This window comes from Trichosurus vulpecula, chromosome 2 (assembly GCF_011100635.1).
Source record: "Trichosurus vulpecula isolate mTriVul1 chromosome 2, mTriVul1.pri, whole genome shotgun sequence".
In the NCBI taxonomy this organism is placed as follows: domain Eukaryota; kingdom Metazoa; phylum Chordata; class Mammalia; order Diprotodontia; family Phalangeridae; genus Trichosurus; species Trichosurus vulpecula.
In genome coordinates, this window is record NC_050574.1 from 7,941,479 (window position 1) to 7,963,920 (window position 22,442).

The 22,442-nt window shown below is 44.7% G+C and overlaps 1 protein-coding gene across 1 annotated transcript; it reads right to left on the minus strand.

The window, feature by feature from the left end:
• Positions 1–605: 605 nt before the first annotated feature.
• Positions 606–18,012, minus strand: LOC118838158 (zinc finger protein 2 homolog). The gene is made up of 5 exons (XM_036745384.1): positions 17,845–18,012; positions 16,359–16,448; positions 10,418–10,500; positions 7,157–7,283; positions 606–4,014 (listed from the first exon to the last, which is right to left on the minus strand). Exons 3-5 carry the CDS (start codon positions 10,448–10,450, stop codon positions 1,841–1,843), a joined length of 2,334 nt encoding a protein of 777 aa, XP_036601279.1. The 5' UTR covers positions 10,451–10,500; positions 16,359–16,448; positions 17,845–18,012; the 3' UTR covers positions 606–1,840.
• Positions 18,013–22,442: the final 4,430 nt, after the last annotated feature.

The window sequence follows — 22,442 nt, forward strand, 5'->3', positions numbered from 1 at the left end:
GCTTCACGTTCCCTCCACCCCTTACAAACTTCTGACACTAGTATCAGGATTTTTAATGAGTCAGTCTCTAACCTAAGAATGCTCTGAGCCCCACAAAGCAGGCCTAGAGACTGGAGTGCCAGTAGTGAAGTAATTTAATTAATCAGTTTCAGAGTGAGGACTGTTCTCTTAGCTGAAATAAAAGCACAGGTTATATACTTAAGTCATATCTGGGGAAGGAGGGGGGAAGGTGCATCACAAACAACTGTTTAGTGGTTTCCCATGACAAACCAGTAATCCCCACAATACAACAATTCTTGAGTCAAGTCTTTGGGGGCTGTGATCACCTCTCTAAAGTACAGGACCACAGTTTTGTGATAGGAACAGGTTCTACAATCTTTCATTCCCTTCACTTAAAGTCGGGTGACTGTGAGCAGTCAGAATTTTGATTAATCAGTTCAAGATGCATTGTGACTCTTGACTCCTAAACCAGGGAGGCAGCTCTTGAGAAAACAAAATTATTAGTATAGAGATTACATATACTATATCGATTAATATGAAAATTACAATTTCCTTACAAAGGTTGTTGTATTCTGTCATCCCTCGAAATGCAGAGGAGTCCAAGCTGGATTGGAAACAGAAAGGTTTAATTAGGAAGAACAACAGACACTAGTGCCATAAAAAAACCCAACAGCCAAGGAGGGGCAGGGGACATTTATGCATGAAAACCACAATGGGAAGTTCAGAGAGGTGTTGGGGAAAAGGATGGACGATCTTTCCCAGGATCAGGTGGACAGAGAAGGAGGATTTTCCAGGAACAGTTGACTGCAAGGCTGGTTTGGCCTAGTTTGGGGAGGAAGGGGCGTACAACAGCAAGGTCAGCCACAGAACACCAGCAAAGGAATCTGGGAGTGAGCACGGCTATGGCTCACTGCAGGCTCCTTCCATCAAACATGCTTACTCTGTCCAGTGCATGAGCCTTGTAGGTAACTCATGAAAAATGGACATATTAATCTCAGAGGAAGTTCACAGCAGGCAAGTTCAAACTTGATTCCACCCTGCTTGATTGACCTGCTTTTAGTCCCAGTGGGAGGGAGTATGGGGGTCTGAAAGTCCAAAGGTCACTTTACCTAGCCTGAGTTAGTTAGGTGGCCTGTGTTCAGTGCTGGCAGCCCTGCCCCAACAATGCAGCAATGTCTCGAAGTAGACACTCCTTCCTGTGAGCTTGGGAATCTGATGCCCCATCCTAGCCCCACATTCCAGATTGAATCAGATTGAGGACTTCCCAGAGAGATCTCAATTATTCTTCTGTGCCTGGGAGTAAACAAAGACCTGTAGACTCCTCCCCTCCCCATTTACCCAGGCCACCTTTTTCCCTAAAAAATAATGAATTAGACTCCACGTTAAGATTTCTCAATCACCTTTCAACAAAGCACCATCACCTCACACCTGGACTATTACATTAGATGTTGGGGGAGGGGGTCTGCCTGCCTCAAGTCTCTCCCCATTCCAGTCCAGCTCCAAAGTCATTTTCCTAAACTGCAGTTCTGACCATGTCACACCCCTCTCCCACTCAAACTCCAGTATCTTCCTACTATTTCCAGGAACAAACACAAAATGCTCAGCTTGGCATTCAAAGCCCTGCATAACTTGGCCCTCTCTGACATTTCCAATATTCTTACACCTTTCTCCCCCACATTTCCTCTTCCATCCATTGCCACTGGTCTCCTGGAGCAAGATTCTGCCTCCTTTTGAAAGTCTTTCCACGTTGATTACATTCAAAAGGTTTCTCTCCACTGTGGATTCTGTGATGTGCAGCAAGACCCTGCCTAGTTGTGGAAGCCTTTCCAGATTCATAAAGTTACTCTCCAGTGTGGATTCTCTGATGTGCAGTAAGACTGCCCCTGTGTGTAAAAGCCTTTCCACAGTTATCGCATTCAAAAGGTTTCTCTCCAGTGTGGATTCTCTGATGGGTAGTAAGACTGCCCCTGTCTTTGAAAGCCTTTCCACATTGCTTACATTCATAAGGTTTCTCTCCAGTGTGGATTCTCTGATGGGCAGCAAGATTGCCCTTTTCTGTGAAAGCTTTTCCACAGTGATTGCATTTATAAGGTTTCTCCCCAGTGTGGGTTTTCTGATGAGCAAAAAGACTGCCTCTGCGTGTGAAAGCCTTTCCACAGTGATTGCATTCAAAAGGTTTCTCTTCAGTGTGGATTCGCAGATGGGCAACAAGACTGCCCCTGTCTCTCAAAGCCTTTGCACATAGATTACATTCATAAGGTTTCTCTCCAGTGTGTACTCTCTGATGTGTAGCAAGATTGCCCCTGTCTGTGAAAGACTTTCCACAGTGATTACATTCATAAGGTTTCTCTCCAGTGTGGATTCTCTGATGGGCACCAAGTTTGCTCCTGTTTATGAAAGCCTTTCCACAGTGATTACATTCATAAGGTTTCTCTCCACTGTGGATTCTCTGATGGGCAACAAGATGGGAGCTCATTCTGAATGTCTTTCCACATAGATTACATTCAAAAGGTCTCTCTCCACTGTGGATTCGCAGATGGGCAACAAAATGGGAGCTCGTTATGAAAGTCTTTCCACATTGATTACATTCAAAAGGTTTCTCTCCACTGTGGATTTTCTGATGTACAGCAAGACTTGCCTTGTCTCTGAAAGCCTTGCCACACTGATTACATTCATAAGGTTTCTCTCCCGTGTGGATTCTCTGATGTCCAGCAAGCTGGGAGCTTGTTCTGAATGCCTTTCCACATTGACTACATTCAAAAGGTTTCTCTCCACTGTGGATTCTCTGATGGGCAGCAAGACTCTCCCTCCTCGTGAAAGCCTTTCCACATTGATTACATTCATAAGGTTTCTCTCCACTGTGGACTGTCTGATGTGCAGCAAGAGTGCTCTTCTCTGTGAAAGCCTTTCCACAGTGATTACATTCATAAGGTTTCTCTCCAGTATGGATTCTCTGATGGGCACCAAGTCTGCTCCTGTTTCTGAAAGCCTTTCCACAGTGATTACATTCATAAGGTTTCTCTCCAGTATGGATTCTCTGATGGGCAGCAAGACTGGAGCTGTGTGTGAAAGTCTTTCCACATTGATTACATTCATAAGGTTTCTCTCCAGTGTGAATTCTCTGATGTACAATAAGATTGCCCCTGTCTGTAAAAGTCTTTCCACAGTGATCACATTCATAAGGTTTCTCTCCACTGTGGATTCTCTGATGTACAGCAAGACTGGAGCTCTGTGTGAAAGCTTTTCCACATTGATTACATTCAAAAAGTTTCTCTCTAGTATGGATTCTGTGATGGCGAATAATGTGTGATCTGCGGCAAAAAGCCTTCCCACACTCATGACATTCATAAAACTTGCCCCCAGTATGAATCTTATGAGATCTATCAAGATCTGAGTCACAACCAAAGGCCTTCTGATACTGAAGATCTACATAACTTTTCATTCCAGAGTGAAATCTAGGCTGGCAAAGAAGAGATGAGTGACGGGATGGGGTTGCTTCCCATTGATTATATTTATCAGGCTCCTTCCTAATGGGAATTTGCTGATAAATAATGAGGTTAGAGTTCTGACTCAAGGCCTTCCCACCTGCATTACTTACACAAAACATTTCTCCAGTATCACTTTTCTGATGTCTAATGAGGTCTGAACTCCAGTTCCAAGCCATTTCCCATTGATTTCCTGAATACACTGGCATTACAGGAGCCTTCTCCTGGGGCTCAAAAGGCTCTCTCTCTTCAGCAAAGCATTTGCTATATTCACTATCCTGAAGACAGTCATTCCCTGAGGTCATTTTCTTACAGTGATTTAGGATACAAGACTGACTGAATCTCTTCCCAATTTCATCAAATTCATATTCACTCTTTGGATTTTTATCTAAGTTGAGATCAGAGTCATGGATTTCTCTCCACTTGAAGTCCCAAGCACGATCATTCATGAATCTTTGCAGGTCACGTTGTTCCAGGAAAATTCCAAGATTTCTAGTCACCTCATTTACTTCCAACCTGGTCTCTAAATCTAAAGAAAAGAAACAAACCAACATATATACACACCAAAAGATATACACACATAAGCATATGCAATAGCAATGGGTACTGGTGACTTATGTGGGTCAGGACCTTCTGTAATTTAAATTTGAAGATCTTTCCTAATTAATCAATAGGCTCATGTGATCTGCTTATGTTACAGGAAGCCTAAGTCACAGCAAGTTAGAGCTGGGGGAGGAGAATACATAGACAAGCAGTCGGCTAGGATTTGTGAGTGAGTGTTTATGGGAAGGCCCCAGTAGGAGGGAAGGTTATGAGATGGCAAGGCTCCATGCTGTGATATCGTGCTTTAACTCCTTTGCTGTTACAATAAAGTGGGCTTACTGGTTTGGGGATCTGCTTGCTGCTTGGACGGGGTGAACTTATTGGTTTTGACATCTAGTTCTCTGGTGTCTGAATAAATGTTTTACTTCTTCTACCTTCCAGAAGGAGAGCAGCTTATATTTTGCAATACAGAACTACTTAGGCATATTCACAACTATCATCGAAATTGTGATTATCTCCTTGCCAATACACCTTCTGCTCACCAATCCAAATGCAACAATTCCGTACTGTTGGAGCAAACAATAGCATTAAAAAGATTATCACTGCAAGAAGAGAAAGGCTGTGAGAGTGACAAAGGTGGTATACACCACAGAGAGGCATTCATTCCAAGCTAAACATTCACATTTAACAAAAGCAGCAGCCACAAGGCAAGATGGCTACCAGACATAATGTCAACAGATTAGAGTGATTCTGTATGGGAGAAGAGTTTGTTACTAACTTGTAGAGAAACTGAGGCAACACAGGGTTTGCAACATTCCAGCAGAAAAGAAGGGAGGAGCTTTCAGAGATTTCTTGTACATCATCACATTTACTCATCTGGTCCAGAACACTTATAAATATCGAAACTGGTTTGATGGAAATGATGGGGAAATCCGCAACCTAATAAATAAATAATGGAACCTCTACAGGGCCTACCATGCCCTGGATTTGTTTTCGCAGCTGTACTCCCAGGAATTATATACCATCTAGAGTTATTTTCAATAGGGTATCTCTTCTATCTCTTCCTACATGGCTTTGATGGTGATATATAGGAAAGGAGATGATTTATATGGATTCAAATTATATCCTGCTCCTTTGCTAAAATCATTAACTCCTTTCATAAACTTTTTGATTGAGCCTTTGGGATTTTCCAAGTATATTATCATATCATCTACCAAAAAAAGTGAGTTTATTACCTCATTCCCTATTCTGATTACTTCTACTTCTTCTCTTATTGTTATTCATAGTATTTCTAATACAATATTTGAATAGTTTAGGTGACAGTGGGCATCCTTGTTTCACTGATTTTACTGGGACTGCTTCTAGCTTGACCCCAATACAAATAATGCTTGCTGATGTCTTTAGGCAAATGCATTTTTTCTCAATTTAAGACAAAATCTATAAATACCTATACTTTTTTGTTACTTACCACTGATAGAATCAATTATGTGAATAATTTTCTGTAAGTTCCCTCCATTCCCTGTATAAATCCAAATTCGGCTCAATGTACAATTTTGGTAATATATTGTGGTGATTCCCTAGCTAGTATTTCATTCAGGATTTTTGCATCCATATTCATTCAAGAAATTGGTCTATTATTTTCCTTCTCTTTTTTATTCTACCTGATGTGGGTGTGAATACCACATTTGTTTCATAAAAGGAGTGTAGTACTCCTTCTTTGCCTATTTTTCCAAATCATTGATTTAATATTGGAATTACTTTATCTTTAATATTTGGTAAAATTTGCTTTCAAATCCATCTGCTCCTGATGCTTTTATCTCAGGAAGCTCATTTATGGCCTGTTTAATTTCTTTTTCTGAAGTAAGTTTACTTAGATATTCTATTTTCTCTTCTGTTAATCCCATGAGAATAAGGTTCCAGCACTACCTGCCCTCACTCCCATCACAGGTTTTCAGTGTTGTTTACATTATGTGAATTCCCAGGCCACTGAAATAACTATTTCCACCTCTTTAACAAATTAACAAGCATTTCCATAACACAGCAGTATAAAAAAGATGGTAAATGAAACTGCAAATCTACTTTGAACAACTTCCTATTCCTTTCAAATTTAGAACAGAATTATCATGAAAATTTCTTTTTTTTCCTCCTTCCCTCAGAGTTGGCTACCATTAAATACAAATAGGTATGTGTCTGTAAGTATGCCTGTGTGTGGGTACAGTTTCAGACACAGTGTTTTACAGTTTTCCCAACACTATTTTTTACCAAATGAATTCTTATCCCAAAATATTACGTGTTTACACTTCTCAAATGCAAGGTTATTAAGTTTACTTGCTGCTGTATGTATACACCATTCCATTGATCTATCTTTCTGTTTCTTACCCAGTACCAGAGAGTTTTGATACTGTCTTACAATAGAGCATAAGATCTGGTACTCCTAAACCTCCTTCCTTGACATTCTTTTTTTCATGATTTCCTTTAGTAGTCTTGACTTCTTTGTTTTCCCAAATAAATTTTATTACCTTTTCTAATTCAGTTAAAAAAAAATTGGCAATTTAAGTGCAATGGAATTTAATATATAAATATTTGGATAAAATTGTCATTTTTATTATATTAGCCCTGCCCACCCATCAACAATTCATATTTCCCCAATTATTTAAATCTGATTTTATTTGTATATAAAGGTTTTTTTTTTTTTAAATAATTTGGATTACATAGTTCCTGTTTTTGTTTTGGCCGTTGGACTCCCAGGTATTTTATACTATCTAGAGTTTGAAGCAATTTGTTTTCTTCCTTTAAGGAGATTCTTGGAGAGTCAAGTAGTTCCTGTCCTATTCTGCCACCTGGCCAAAATACCCTCCCATTCTTTAGACAACTTAGACAACGTTAGACAACTTCACAGAGGAGGAATATGGCATCAAGATCAGACACCCAATTGGTGGTAAATTGTTTAACTTGAAAAGGTGACAAGCCAAGACCAAAGTGGATAGAGAGTTGGTGCATGCAGAAGAATGTGCACTCAAGGAAGCTTCTGAGGCTGAGGTCCACCAGAGTATGGATCCATTCTCTGCCACTTGTGAAAATTTTGGCCTGACAATTAACATCAAGAAAAGGGAGGAAATGGTCCTTACCCAGGGACAGCAGGTTGTGGATATTCTCCAGCATGACCTCCTTGTACAGCTCTTTTTGAGAATGGTCCAAGAGGCCCCACTCCTCCTCAGTGAAGTTCACAACCACATCCTTGAATGTCACCAACTCCTAAATCATCAAAAGTCACACGATTTACAGCTGAAAGAGACTCAGAGAAGGGATTTGCCTAAAAGTCACATAACCTTTATGAGTGTTACAGCCAACACTTGAAATCAGTTATTCAGAACCCAACTGAATATGGAGAAAAGCATTTTACATTTGAAGTGAGAGTCATGACTGAATAAAAGCCAGATGGAATTAGGGAAACGATATATGCTTTATCAGTGATGCACAAGAATCTGTAGGGGAGATAGCAAGGTCCTGGGTAATTCCTCCTGTGTCCTAAGTGACATATTAAGAATATTCTATGCACATTTTTAAGAAGCTGGTAAATGCTGTATATTCTGGGAGAAAAAGAAACAGCTTAACAGTGATCTCTGAGGAAAGAATGAAGAAATTATCAAGTAAATTTGCTAAAAGTCTGTAATAAAGTATGAAAAGAATTCTAAAGAGACATTACTCATAATCTGGCCTCAATTGTGTGGAATGAAACTCTCTAGCCAAGTGAAGAAGAGTCCTCTATTCTCATAATGAAGAGTTCACATGACCCTGGGTATGATGAGTCATAATCAAACATCTTCTGTCTTTCCTATATGATTGCTTTCAATTGTCAGGAATACATTTGTTCAACTTAATATTTAATTATAGAGAAATAAGCATAACTACGTGGGGAAAGGAGGGTTCCTTCCTGCATTAAAAATGTTAAATTTTATCAATTGGAGTTAGAGATTGAGGTAAAGTATGAGAAAGACATTTCATGAGAATGAAATGACAATTCATGAAAAATTATTTCAACATGCTGCTACAACTCTAGAACATTGGGGTTAGGTTTAGGGGGTCAAAAGAATGAGTCAAGAGGCAGACTGATGATCATACCAGAATGTGGCCACTTCTTCAAATCCCTTGGTGTTTGGGAGGGCTCATTTATTTTTCCAGTCTGCTACATGCAAAACATGGGTTTAGCCAAGGCATTTGGCAGTTGATGCTCTTTTATTTCTAGCAAATTGGTATGATTCACTGTTTAAGAAGTTGTATTATTATGGAGCAATTCTCTTTCTTGTAGATTAAAATATCTTCAGCTTTTTATCACTTTGATTTCATTGAAAACATCTGATTTATCTCATATTTGTATATTTCACTTATACCTTCCTTTATTTCTATCACTGAACTTCTCTTTCCTTCCCCATCCTCCTACATTCTCTCTACCCCACCATGGGGTGAGCTCATGTACTCCAAAGACCTACATAAGAAGAGCGTCAGCTCACACATCTCCACATTGGCACATTTGCACCTGGATGCACTATTTTGGAACTTCTCACTGACTTGGCCACCATGTCCCGGTATCTTTTACCCAGAATTCTTCGTTTGGTATGTTGTCTTCCCATTGAAAGTATAATGTCAGGTCAGCTAGCAGGAAATAGAGGACTGGCCCTGGAGTCAAGAGGAGCCGAGGTCAAATACAGCTTCAGACACTTGACACACTTACTAGCTGTATGACCTTGGGCAAATCATTTAAACCAAATTGCCTTGCCTTCTCCACTCCAAAAAGAAAAAAGTATAATCTCTGTGGCGACAGGAGTCTTCTTTTCTGTTTGAATCCTCAGGCCTTAATATTGTGCATGGCATTATTCAGTTGTTTCAGTTGTGTTTTGACTTTTCTAGATCCCATTTGAGATTTTCTGAGCAAAGCTACAGGAATGGTTTGCCATTTCCTGCTCATGTTCATTTTAAAACTGATGAACTGAGTTAACTGACTTACGTGGCTCAGGGTCACACTCCTTGTAAGTGTCTGAGACCAGATTTGAATTCACGCACATGAGTCTTCCATATTCTAAGCCCAGTGCTCTATCTACTGGGTCACCTTGTGACCCAGTGAATTTTTGAGAAACCAAAACTGACTCCATTTGATGCTATACTGCCTGTCCTGAGGTCAATGTCCTCAGGGTCCCCTTCAGCACCTCCCTTCCCCCACTCTCTTTGAGAAAACTCATGGGACTCACTTCCTGTCCTGTTATTGTCTAAGAAGCACAAAGGGCTTTGCAAATGTTGGTTAACTACCTGTCTGTAATCCATCAGCTACTCATTTCTCTGGACGGGTGTAAGCAGCTGCGCTGAGGACCTTTGTAACAGACCTTTCTAACTGTAAAGTCACATTTTATTTCCTTTTCTAAAATGTCCTTTTCCCTCTCTCTGTCCCCTAACCTGATCTTACCCAAAACTGCTTTGTAAGCCTGCCCAGAAGACCTCAGGGATCCTACCCAAAGGATGGGTCATGTAGCTCAGGGGGAGAGCCTGTCTCTATGTCCTCAGTGGAACTGAGAGACACACATGTCCATCAGGGAGTGTGTCACACTCTTGAGTGGATAAATAACCCACAGTTCACTGTCCTGTGCTCCCTTATTCTGCCTGTCCCTGGAAAAGACCCTGATAATTCTCACAATAGGATGAAAGGAGATATTTATATGGCTCCTGGCACATAGCAGACACCATGTAGCCAGCCCCTCAATCTTTCCAGTCTTCTTACACCTTGGTTCTCTTCTCTCTGACGGAGAGACACTGGCGTCCTGGCTGATCCTTGAAAAAGACCCTCCATCCCCTAACCCTATGCCTTCCCAATGGCTGTCTCTGATGCTTGGAATGTCCTCCCCCCTCACCTGGGCCTCCTGGCTTCCTTCACATCTCAGGCAACATTTCATCTTCTAATAACAAGCTCTTCCTGGTCCCTTCCCTCTCACAGCGCCTCCCATCCATAATATACAGAGCTTATGTGGACGGAGATCCTAACATGTTTTCTCCCAATTAGACTGTGAGCTAATAGAGGGCAGGGACTGTTATTTTTTTAAACTTTCTTTGCACAACCAATACATTAGCACAGTACTTGGCACAGAGGAGCCAAGTCTAAATGTCTAAATGCTTACTCACTTGACCTAAGAAATAAACGTCAAATGAGAGGGATTCAGAGAGACTTGGGAAGGCTTGTGTGGCCTAAGGCAAGAGGACATGAGCAGAACCAGGAAGACAATTTCTGCTCTGCTGACAGCACTGCAAAGGACAACCTACATCTAATTTGATAAAGCTTCCTTGGCTCTCTTGGATTCCACCATTGCTGATGGTGCTGAGGTCTGTGGATGGACTGCACTCACCTGGGATGAGGGTCTCAGGCTCCTAGGTGCCATTCTCCTTGGTCTCTCTCCTAGAAATAGGCTTTAGTCCTCAGCAAGCACACCTGTGGAGAGAGAAGAACCTCAGGGTGGGAGAGATACTGACTTTGCTTTCTCTTCCTAGGGTGGATGCTGGAGTGTCAGAAGTTGAGCTCTCAGACCAGTTACAAAGGCACTGCCCTGCCCTCAGGGAAGAGACTCAACCACAGGAAGGGGGTGGCAGGGAGGGTCAGGCTTGGAAGAGGACTTGCCACCCTCCAGAACTCCTTTGGTTTGGCCTCATGCTGCTCCCCCATCCTCCTACAGACACCCAGGAGGCAGAAGGGGCTTGGGATGCCAGATGGGATGAGACCAGTCAGAGCCTCAATGGCTCCAGATCCAGACCTCTGCCTCCACCTGATACTATGGGTGAGATATTTGGGTCAGTCAACTGTGACCCAATGGTAAAACGGGAGATGGCACCTGCCAACAGGATTGTACTGTACCGGTCTCTAACCTTGGCATGGTCAGAGGCAAAACTCAGCAGGTCAGAGGCAGCTGTGCAGCAATCAAGGAGGAGTTTAATGAATTCATTTCAGAGATGGGGGGAGGTTTGCAAACCTGAAGTCCTCTTTTGGGGAGGGCTTCCCCACCTGTGGTAAAGGCAGAGTTTACACACATGCAAATCACAATTGGGCTGGATCAGGACAATCATTCTTAGGTCTTGAGTTGCCATTTCCAGGGCAGACTCATGCAGATGTGTTGGTAAGCAAAATGGGCTCCTTAGCACTTAGTTCAACAAGTATCCTTGAAGAGTTTGGCTTTTGTTCCCTTTGAGTAATTCATTGAGCCTTACTAGGTGCTAAGCCCCAGGCCCAAACCCCTATTAGGTGTAAAACCTTAGTGGGTGTGGATTGGCAACTAAGGTGGGGCCCAAAGTGGGGCTAACTCCAGGGAGGGCCTAGTTTACATGTCTGGGACAGCAGAGGCTCTTAGACAATGTGGGTTTGTGGGTTTAAGTCACCTCTTTGTGACGATTTTAGTTCATGTGGGTGAGTCGCATGTGTGACTCACCCCTATGGCTGAAAAAGATATAAAACTCGGGGTTGGCCTCCTCTTCCTTGGAGCTCTTTGCCGCAGAAATGGTGGCGCGTGACTCTGGGTCAGCCGTTGTTCTGAGCTCCCAGGATGAACCTAGATGTTGGTAACTATGAATTGTACTGGGTCTGTCTGTTCATGTTTGTAATTTGTTTGTATTTTGTTCTGAAGTTCAGGGTGCTGGATTTTTCCCCTGAACTAAGTGAATGCTGTCTGTATGCTGGATTAAAGTAAACTTGTCAATCCCTTCACCTTGCTTTCCTTAGTTAAGCAAATCAAAAGAACCTGTGCTGTTGGCAGCTTTCCGGGTGCTGGCTGTGGGTGGATCTCACACCCCCACAGAAGCTGCTAGCCAGATTGTTGAAACAGCAGGGCATTCCTGGGTCCTGTGGGAAACAGTTCTTAAATTGATTGTCTCAAGTCTTGAGGGTTGTGGTTACTTTGTGGGGCACAGAGGCAGTGTTCTAGGTGAGGAACAGTTTTCACAGCCTCTGATTCACTTCACTGAACTTAGAGAAGCACAGGAATGTCCAAGTTGTCAAAAGTTGATTGATCACTTTGAGCTGCTGTGAGTCTGACTCCCAAGACAAAATCCCCTGGGGAAATGGTATTTTGATAAACCTAGGTAGTTAGTACATTCATTACACATAGCATATTGATTAATATGAGAATCATAAACGCCTTTACACAGCCTAGGACCTATGGCATGTGACAGGGAATCTGGACAAGTAGCAGAGGCAACCCCCAGAGCCAGGACTTGGAGGGAGGCCTGCTCCTGGCAAAACTGGAGGACCATCAGCAAGAGGTCAGAGAGGAAAGATGAGGCCCAATGGAAAGGTCAGCCATCAGAAATTGGGTACAGGGAGGGGCTCTTTTTCTGACCTGCCTGGCACCTGTATGTGCAGAGCTGGCCCCCCGAAAGTCAGAGAGATCTCTGCTTTTAGGGAAGACAGAGAGATCTCAGCTTCCAAAGTAAAAGGCAAAGAGATTTCACCACCAAGGGAAGAAGGAAGAGAGATCTCAACTCCAAAGTAAGAAGTAAAAGAGACCTCAGCTCCAAGGGACAAAGCCAGAGAGAGATCTAAGCTCCAGGGGACATGAAGAGTTCTCTGTTCTGAAGGAAGAAGGCAGGGAAACCTCAGCTCCAAATGAAGAAGGCAGAGACCTTATATCCAAAGAAGGCAGAGAGATCTCTGTTTTGAGGGAAGAATGCAGAGAGACTTTAGCTCAAAAGGAAGAAGGCAGAGATCGTATCTCCAGAAGAAGAAGGCAGAGAGATCTCAGCTCTGTTTTCAGCCAACCTGCTCTGGCTGAGTCTTCCTAATCCCAAGAGTCCTGCCCAGCCCTGCTGTCCATCCTATAGACTGACCCTTCTTCTCCCCTGCTTCCCAACTTCCCCCAAGGGAGAGAATTCCACCAGGGCCACCACCCACCAGGCTGGTCATCTCTGAGAGCTCCCCTTCCCCCATTGCTCTACCCCCTCTCTCCATCCCTCCCTTAGCCTGCTCTGGGACTACAGACCTCCCCAGGGGTCTTCCAGGTCTGCCCCAGCTACACTCATCTTGTTCCCCACAAGGATATGCCCAGCCTACATCCCTCTTGGTTTTCCCAGCCATTCCCCTCCCCTGATTCCCTCCCCCCTCAGGCCCTTCTTTCTTCTCTACAGCCTGAGCCCAGTCTGCCCGCCCCCACTTAACTATCCTCTAAACTGGAGACATTTACCCCCTTGGTTGATCTCCATTCCTGACCTTCTGTACCCCAATCCTAACACCAAGATGCTTTTCCTTCTGTCTTGTTTTTATTTCCCAAGAGATCATGCAGCTGCCGTAGAGGTATAAGGCCAATAACACCAGCACACAGGAGGGCTGCTAGCACAGAATCTTTGATCTCCTTTTCTAAAGCAAACAACTCAAAAGGGGTTAACAATCTTACTTTGATTAAACATACATATATCATTCACTTTGTTCAGGGGAAAAAGTCAGCACCCTGAACTTCAAAGAATATACAAACAGAAATTACAAGCAGAGAAAATAACACAAATCAACTGACCAAAAGCAATACACACATAGTTACAGAAGAGAGAAGCACCAACATCTGGGTTGTACAAAGTGTGAAGGTGGGTTTCCTTAACAGCTACCCAGAATCTCACGTGCTATAAACAGCAACACTCTTCACAAGGGTGAGCCTTAAAGCAAAATTCTAACCTCAGAATATATATACACTTACTTAGGGTCAGAGGGCATCACAACCCTCCAGCTCTAACTGCTGTAACTTTCTACTCCACCCCTTCCTGTTCCACTCATTCAGCAAGCTCCTCCCACCATAGGTTTCACATAATTTAGGATTCCACAGGACTTAAGCAGGGCACGTGGGCCTCGTAATGGATGGGAAGATCTTCAAATTAAACAAAAATACATTGATAGAACGGGCCCCAAGATCTTTGGGGTCCTCCGGGGTCCAGGGCACTCTCCCCCACCCACCACAGACAACTCCACCCTCCTCTGTATTTTTTTTTCCTACTGATTCTATCTTCAAGGAGACCTCCACTAACTGGCCAGTCCCCATCAAGATGTTCTGAAGGAATTAATTAAGAGACCTACATCCCCTGGCCCCACCAGATGTTCTGGGCAAGGGAAAACATCCCCACTGAAACAAATTCTACAATACCTGAGACCAAGGTTAACATTCTCCCCAAACCCAAATCACGTGATGTCCTGTCTCTCTTCCCCAACCAGCCCAGTGAGGAAAGTGGCTGCCCAACCTCCCCAGATGGACTGAGGCTGGGCCAAACCCTGTTTATGTGTCTCTTTCCCCTTGCTCCCTTGAGGTGCTATCCACAGGGTAACTGGCAGGGAACTGATGCTACTTTATGTTCTGGGAGGGATTCCAGCTAGGTAGAACAGGGGAAAGAGGCCTGGGCCTGAAGTCAGGAAGAACTGAATTCTCATGTGACCTCAGACACATCCTAGCTGTGTGACTCTGGGCAAGTCACTGGACCTGTTTGTCCCACTTTGCTCAATTATAAAGGGGGGAGAATAATGGCACCTCCCTCCAAAGGCTGCTCTGAGGATTCCATCGGTCAAGTCCTTGACAGTGCCAGGGACAAGGGTGCGATTTAAGCACCACCTATTATTATATTGATTTGTCTCTGGGAGGTTGTTAGGAACTCTGGGCTGAGGAATTCCCTAGCACTCACTTCAATTTGCTTGAAGCAAGACACTGTTTCTCCTTTGTACACAGTGCAGTGTCTGGAACATATAGATGAGGAAACTGAGGCTAACAATCAAGTGACCTGACACAACTGATACGTTTCTGAGTCAGGGTTTGAACTCAGGTCTAGTTGAGATCCAGCACTACCCACTGTACCACCCAGCTAGTTACCTCTACAGATACGAATAAGAGTTACCTAGAAAAAAACAGGCCCAGGATTGAGGGAGAGTCACCCCCATGGGGAAGGAGGTGGGGAGGGAACAAAGGAGAAGGCCAAGTGTTTATCCCACAGGTAGTAATTATGGGAAACAGATGGAAATTTTGTTTCCACATGATTGAAAGCACTTGACCCCCCCAACCCAAAGCTTTAGCAGAATGTAAGCCATGTGACTGGTTCTAATCAGAGCTGTGATCTAGCAGAAACCAGATCTCTGATCCAGCAAAAGGCTAGAGGATTGTGCACATGTTTAACAAGCTGTTTGAAGTGGACTTGAGATGGGCAGTTCAGGGGGTTGCATCTGGCCAATGAAGAACCAGGCAGGAGAATAGAACTGAGAGTCAAGAAAAAGACTGGCATTTGTCTCAGTCCTTGTACTCTCCTGTACTCAGTTCAGGGGACAAAACCATTTACTCAAAAAGAAAAAATAGAAAATATAATGAAAACCTCCTGGGCTTTCCAAGGAGAATTATCTATTCCTAGACTAAGTATGTTTCTAACAGTGATGGTTGACAATAACAACCGCTACAGAGATGTCAGGAAAAAGTCAATGAACGGCCTACGCCAGGGGTGGGGAACCTTTTCAAGTTATTAATTTAGCTATCATCGAATAGGGCTGCATTCAAGAAAGTTCAATTAGGTATACTTAAAAAGGTACAGTCTTTTGTAAAAATCTAACTACTATGAATAATCTAAAAAAATGAAAACTATTTGTTAATTTTTCAGTAACGAGGTCCACAGATCCTGGGCTAAGGTTTTTACAAAGAAGTACGCCATTGGTTTTAGCTGCCTGCATGATTTGCAGGAGGTGGAGAAGGGAGCAGGGGGTGGAAAAAGCAGAGACCATCCAGTACAGAGAGCTTTTTTCTAGGAAATTACCTGTGAAAATTAGGAAAGGGGATAGCTTAAGGATGAGAAGGTTAAGTGAAGGTCTTTTTGTTAGCACTGTGTGGGATGGGGTGACCACCCAAGTACCCCAACAATTCACAGAGGCTTCTCAGGTAGGGACAGAAAAGGAATTACTTTTATTTTACAAATCTCAGGAGATCTGGGCATCACCTCCACTAGAATGAACTATGAAAAGCAAGAGACCTATTTATATCATAACTAACATAAAAAGATTCCCGCCCACCACTATCCCTCCTCTCCATTGGCTAGAAGGCAGGCTTACAATCTAGGAGGGAAAAGCTAGACAAAGAACCAGGAGATCAAACACAGCCAATCCAAATCACTTCTCCTTATTTAGCAACCAGGTGCTGATGTGGCAATAACAGGGCTAAGGTAAACAGGAGAAATGAGGATGGGGGGGGCGGGGAGCCTTCCAGGAGCAGGGACCGAACAATTGGTATGTGGTTCTTTTGTCCTTACTTGGTAACCACCCAGTGACTAGCACCAAGGGAGAGAAGGAGAGGTACTTACTGCCCCAGGCCGAATTCCTGAGAGTTAGGTAATCACATTCCTATAAGGTCAAATCCTGAGTCCATTCCATCCTCTCACTGCCCATTATTCCTGAAATAAAAAATATATTTATATTTTACATATTTATATACTTTATATTTTCTCTTTGGGAAGTCTTCACAAGAATTATACCCCACTCAGCAGTTCAGTGGACTCAGTGCTGAGAGAAGTTGTAGTTCAGTCATTTTCAGTGGGTTGATGGGGTGCTTGGTGCCTGCGCTTGGACCCCAACTCCAAAATCGTGTCTCTCCCTAGTCTCAAGCAGTTTCCTCTCCAGGCCGAGGGCAGCATGCCCTAGCAAAAAAACCCCTTGACCCGTCTTCCTGACGCAGTGGCCAGCTGCCCCCATAGAGTGTATTACTTTGAACCAGCTGTTCCGCGGCTGACCCGGCCCTGTCCTGTGTCATAGAGACATTTACTACTCACTGACCCATCACGTGTGTCCTAGACCTACTCACGGGCATCCTCCCTTACGATGACCTTGTCTAACTGGTCATTGATGGGGCAGCCTGGTAATTTCCCCATCAACCTGACCTTGAGTTGCCCTAGTGACCCTTCAGGCCTAAAGCCACGCCCCATGGAGCCCTGCCCCCAGGGCTATTTCCCAGTGAACTCTGGGTAAAAGACCTTCTCAGTAGATACTCAAAGTACAGGGTCCTTTAAGATCTAACCATACCATGACCCCGCCCCATCACCTAATTAGCATATCTGTCACGTGTCTTACCACGGTGTAAAGCATATAATCTTCATCAGGGTCTCCTCCTAGAACACAGGTTCCCTAAGAACACTTGCCCCTATAAAGCCTAACGAGGAACTTGGCCACCTTGAGTTAAAGCCTGAATCCAAACCAAGCGCTTGCCCGGGGACCTTGATCTTGGGGTTTCCGTATCCCCGGTATCTCCCTCCACATTTCGGGGCCCACGTGGGCACAGGGAGAGGTCTGCAGCCTTCTTGGAGACAAGTGAAGAACCCTCCCCTGCCCCGCAGTCGGGTTTCTCCCCTACCCCCCAAGGCCTGCAGGGACACTGGGCTGAGCCCGCCACAGGCTCGGGCATAATCCCCCTTCCTGATGGGCCGCCTCGTCTGGGGACACATGGCCCCTCTTTCTGCCTCCTGCAGGAAGCTGCTCGGCCGAGCTTACAGGCCGGCCCGGGCTCCCTGCACACCTGGGCCTCACCCCTAGGACACCTCTGACACAACCGGAACACCTCGGTCTTCCGGCCCTTACACAGAAACGGACCCCCCGGAGGACCTGGACAAATGGCCCGCGGCGGACCTCTGAATTCCGGAGCCATTTTACGGCGCGATCGGTTTTGTCGCTGGAAGGGAGACGGGCACAAATTCCCTCCGACCCGCTTCGACATCCCTTCCCCAGGACCCAGAGCTGTGGGAACAATGTAGGGAGCCCCTGGTTAAATTTACTGCAGAAAAGGGAAACAAGACGTACCTGTCTTACCTGACGATCCCCTTCTCTCAGCCCCACGAACTTCGGCTCCTGGAGCAGGATCCTACACAGCCCGTTCCTTGTCCCGCTCTTCAGTCAATCCCTTCTCCCTCCACAGTAAAGCAGGGACCTTACCAGGAAGCTAGCCGGCTTCCACAGGATGTCCCGCCCCTTACCCATCGGTGCCGCCTGTTCATTGGTTCCGTAAACTTCCACTTCCAGGGCGTTTACCACCAGAGGCACTACCGGACTACATATCCCAGAAGGCCTTGAGCCTACCGGATCCGCCTGCTCTGTTGTCTCCGAGACTTCCACATCCGGACTCGGGTTCCCGGAATCCCTCACTCCCTTACAAGGGGCGGAACTTCCTCTCTCCCTTCATCCCAAGCTCCTGATTGGCCCCTTCCCCTCGAACTATTCCCTTTAGGGCAAGTAGCCGATTCCAGTGGAGGAATATCAGAGGCAGGTTCCTTTTTCCATCGCTGATGTCAGCCACGTGAAGGAAAACCTCGTTCGTTACTCTGAAAACGCTGTTAAGTTTGTCGAAGGTTTCAGAGCGATGCCTTTCCAGCTTGATTTGTCGCATGAGAGAGAGACATCCTTCTCTCCTCTTGTTGTACCAATCACTGAGGAGAAGAACAGGATTTGGGTTCCAGCCCCGAAGCCCGGGGAGGATCTGGGCCGGCCCTAGCCCCGGCCGCCCACCCTCCTCTTTCCCCCCGCCTTCAGGAGCCGTCTCTGTCCCTGTGGCGGATCATCCTGGCTAGAAAGATGAAAAGGAGGTGGAGGGAAAGAGGGATCCTGTGCTATTCTGCCTTGCAGAGGGGATGAAAATGGGATTTAAAACGGCTGTGAATCATGGTTGGCTCAGGGAGATTCCCCGCAGCTGAGGAGAGCCCGACCCTTCTCATGGGCGGGTCATTGCAGCCTGGAAGGGCTTGACTCACCTGGACCCCATCCCCCCCCAGGGAAGGATGTGACACTCCCCCAGGTTTATCTCGTCTAAGGAGACGTGGAGGGGCAGCCTGGGTAGTTCCTGCCAGCCCTGACCTTGAGTTAACTTACCTTAACCATGCCCTGATCCCGCCCCCGTCACCTAATTAGTATATTGGGTACCTGTCTTACTATAGAATATCCTATATAATCTTCACCTGTGGCCCCTCATAGACTGCAGGTGCCCGCTGCCAAGCCTAACAATAAACTTGGGTTCCTTTCCTGTCTTGAAGTGTATATGCCCGTTATTGGTATCACTGAGTCAATGATGTGATTTGGGGGAGAACTTCACAGCTTCCACAGAAAACTCATATTTCTGTTTTCTCTTCCTACACTTCTAAAATCTTTTCTTTTCTTTTTTTCTCTTGGATGGAGCTTAAGTAGAACCTGAGAGTTGGTTTAATGTGCATTAATAATGATTTGGACCATTTTTGCTCAGGCTTTTAAAAAAAAAAGTTTGCATTTATTTCCTCCTCCAGTGATGTCCCTTCTGTGACAGTAAAAAAAAGAAAAGAAAATGCAAAGCTCTGGCAACAAGTACATAATTAAGGAAAACAATTCCAACATTTCTGATGCTCATTTTCTTACATGCCCAACTGAAAATCTTTTTAATAGTGATTTGGATTAGTGATTATAGATGTAGAATTTTTTATTATAATCATTGATAATTGGCATTTCTTCCTAAGGAGCACTTCTATTGTAACATTATAAAATGGGGAGAATAATGTACACCTCCCTGCAAAGGCTGCTCTGAAGATTCCAGTGGTTAAGTGCTTAGCAGTGCCTGGCACATGGGCACTGTATAAATGCTAGCTTTTATTATTTTTATTTCTCTCCAGGAAGTTTTTTAGGACCTCTGAGCTGAGGAATTTCCCAACACTAACCTCAGCTTGCTCAAGGCAACACACTATTTCTCCTTTGCACCCCAGCGCAGTGTCAGAAACACAGATGAGGAAACTGAGGCTAAGAGATCAAGTGACCTGACACGGGTGATAGGTATCTGAGGCAGGGGTGAACTCAGGTCTAGCTGACTGAGGACCAGCATTACCCACTGCACCCCCAGCTATGTTCCTTCATGGAGGTAGAACAGGGGAGAGAGGCCTGAGCCTAGAGTCAGGAAGAACTGAATTCTCATTTGACCTCAGTCACTTCCTAGTTGTGTGATTCTTGGTAAGTCACATCTGAGGCAGGGTTTGAATTCAGGTCTAGCTGAGATCCCCCACTAGCCACTGCACCACCCAGCTGCTTCCCTTCATGGAGATGATGGAGAATTGCTACAAAAAAAGCAGGCCCGGGGCAGCTAGGTGGCACAGTGAGTAGAGCACCAGCCCTGGAGTCAGGAGGACCTGAGTTCAAATCTGGCCTCAGACACTTGGCACATGTACTAGCTGTGTGACCTTGGGCAAGTCACTTAATCCCAATTGTCCCATCAAAAAAAAACAACTGGAAAAAAAAAAGCAGGCCCAGGACTGAGGGAGAGTTACCCCTATGGGGATGGAGGTGGAGAGAGAGAAAAGAGACCAGGTCAGATCAGAGGAAGGTCTTCCTAAGGGCTTATGGATCCCCTATCAATTAAGTTGGGACTTTCTTGCTGTTTTAAAATGATCAATTAAGTGTCTTTGAGTCTTACTAGGTGCTAGGCCCCAGGCCCAAACCCCCATTAGGTGCTAAGCCTATGTGGGTGTGAAGCTTCCAGGGTCCTAAGGGGAGGTGCTAACTCCAGAGCCAATCATAGAAGCCTAAGTTCTGGTCATTCAGATGATATTTGATGACGTCTGAAATGGTATAAGAAGAGAAGACAGAGCTATTTGCTCAGGGCTCTGACTCTTGGTGGTGCTCTGATGCGAAGACTCCAGGCAGCTGTAGCTAAGAAGCCCTCCAGCTCGTAAACCCAGGTGCTGGGACTTTTTTAAACTCTGGTAACTATGTATTGGGATTTGAATCAGACAAGGTCTGTCTGTTGATGTTTGTACTTTGTTTGTATTTTGCTCTGAAGCTCAGGGTGCTGGCTTTTTCCCCTGAACTAAGTGAATGGTATTTGTATGCCGGATTAAAGTAAGCTTGTCAACCCCTTAACGTTGCTTTCCTTAGTAAAGCAGATCAGAAGAGTCTGGGCTTTGGCAGTGTGCTTGTTGTTGGGTGTGTGTTGGTCTCTTCAAGCCCACAACAGCTGCTAGGCAGATTGTAGAAACACCTGGTTATCAGTCCAACAGTCCAGAGGAAAACCAGGACAGGGGAGAATCTCTAAGGACAAGTGTTTATTCAACAGGTGAGGATGGTTGACAATGACAATAGCTACGGAGAAGTCCGGAAAAAGCTCATGAAGAGGCTGTGCCAGGCGTGAGCCCTAGTCTAGAAGTTTTAGAAATAAGATAACCATTACTTTTAGCTGCTTAAATGATTTGCAGGGGAAAGGAAAAGAAGAAACCATCCATACAGGGAGCTTTTTCTAGGAAATTGCCTGTGAAAAGAAGGTAAGAGGATAACTTGAGGATGAGAAGGTTAAGTGAATGTAAGAATGGATATTGTGGTATCTTGTTTTGTTCCTACAGATGTTATTGAGAGATGGTCAGTGCTCCCAGGCTATTGGGACCTTGTGATAAGCTTGCATATCTTGTTTTACCAGGAAGATGGTCAAACACATTCTGGCTCCAGGGGAATTGGAAACCTTGGGATGTGACAACCAGACTGAATGGAATGGGGTCATGCCTGGCTGACAGTGTCCTCATTATTGCACTTACTCAACATCATGAATATTAGGTTACATGCCCAAAGGGCAGAGACTTTGCCATTTTCTGATCATGGGACTCATGACCAGGATGGGAGCATGCTAAGGAGGGAATGTAGTGGAGTGTAAGGAAGAGTTGTAACCTTGAGTCTGGACCAATCCTGACTTGGATGGGAGGAGTAAGACTACACTAACAATATTTAAGCTTGTTCTTGCTTCTGTATTGGTATGTGTGTTCTTTGTGAGCAGCACACACACACTTTGTAGCCAGAAGTATAATAAATGGCTTCCTCTGCCCACTCTATTTCTGAGTTCTTTCCCTAAGAAGGTGTCTATCACGAGGATCTTCCTAAGGGTTTGCAGCCAGGAAGGCACTGGGCAGCCACAGCTCACCCACAGGCTCACCCAAGTTCACGCTAACCTTGTCTATGAAGTCCTGTGATCCCCAGTAGCGTGTTTCTCACAGTGCAAGTCTCTTCAAGGTGGGGGAGATCTAGGCATTTCACGTTGAGGTAACAGTTCAGTGGATTCAGGGCTGAAAGGATGCTGTGGTTCAGTTATTTTCAGCTGGGTCCCACTCTTCCTGACCCCATTTGGGGTTTTCTTAGCAAGGGTACTAAAGTGGTCTCTCTACTGTGTTTTACAAATGAGGAAATCAAGGGAAACAGGTTTAAGTGACTAATTATAGAGCTACTGTCTGAGTTCAGATTTGACCTCAGGAAAATGAGTCTTCTGTCTCTAGGCCTGGTGCTCTATCCACCTTGACACCTACCTGCTAGGCACAATGGAAGAACTGAATTCAGTTTTTACCAAGACACTCTTATGTTCACTCTGGGCAACTTACTTGACACTCTGCTGTAATAACATGGCCTTTGTCATA

Excerpts from the sequence above, each read along its gene's own strand:
- LOC118838158 (XM_036745384.1), bottom strand. The coding sequence starts at position 10,450 with ATGGCACCTAGGAGCCTGAGACCCTCATCCCAG. Across the intron at positions 7,284-10,417 it reads GCCTGAGACCCTCATCCCAG|GAGTTGGTGACATTCAAGGA; the intron begins GTGAGTGCAGTC and ends TTGATGATTTAG. Across the intron at positions 4,015-7,156 it reads CCACAACCTGCTGTCCCTGG|ATTTAGAGACCAGGTTGGAA; the intron begins GTAAGGACCATT and ends TCTTTTCTTTAG.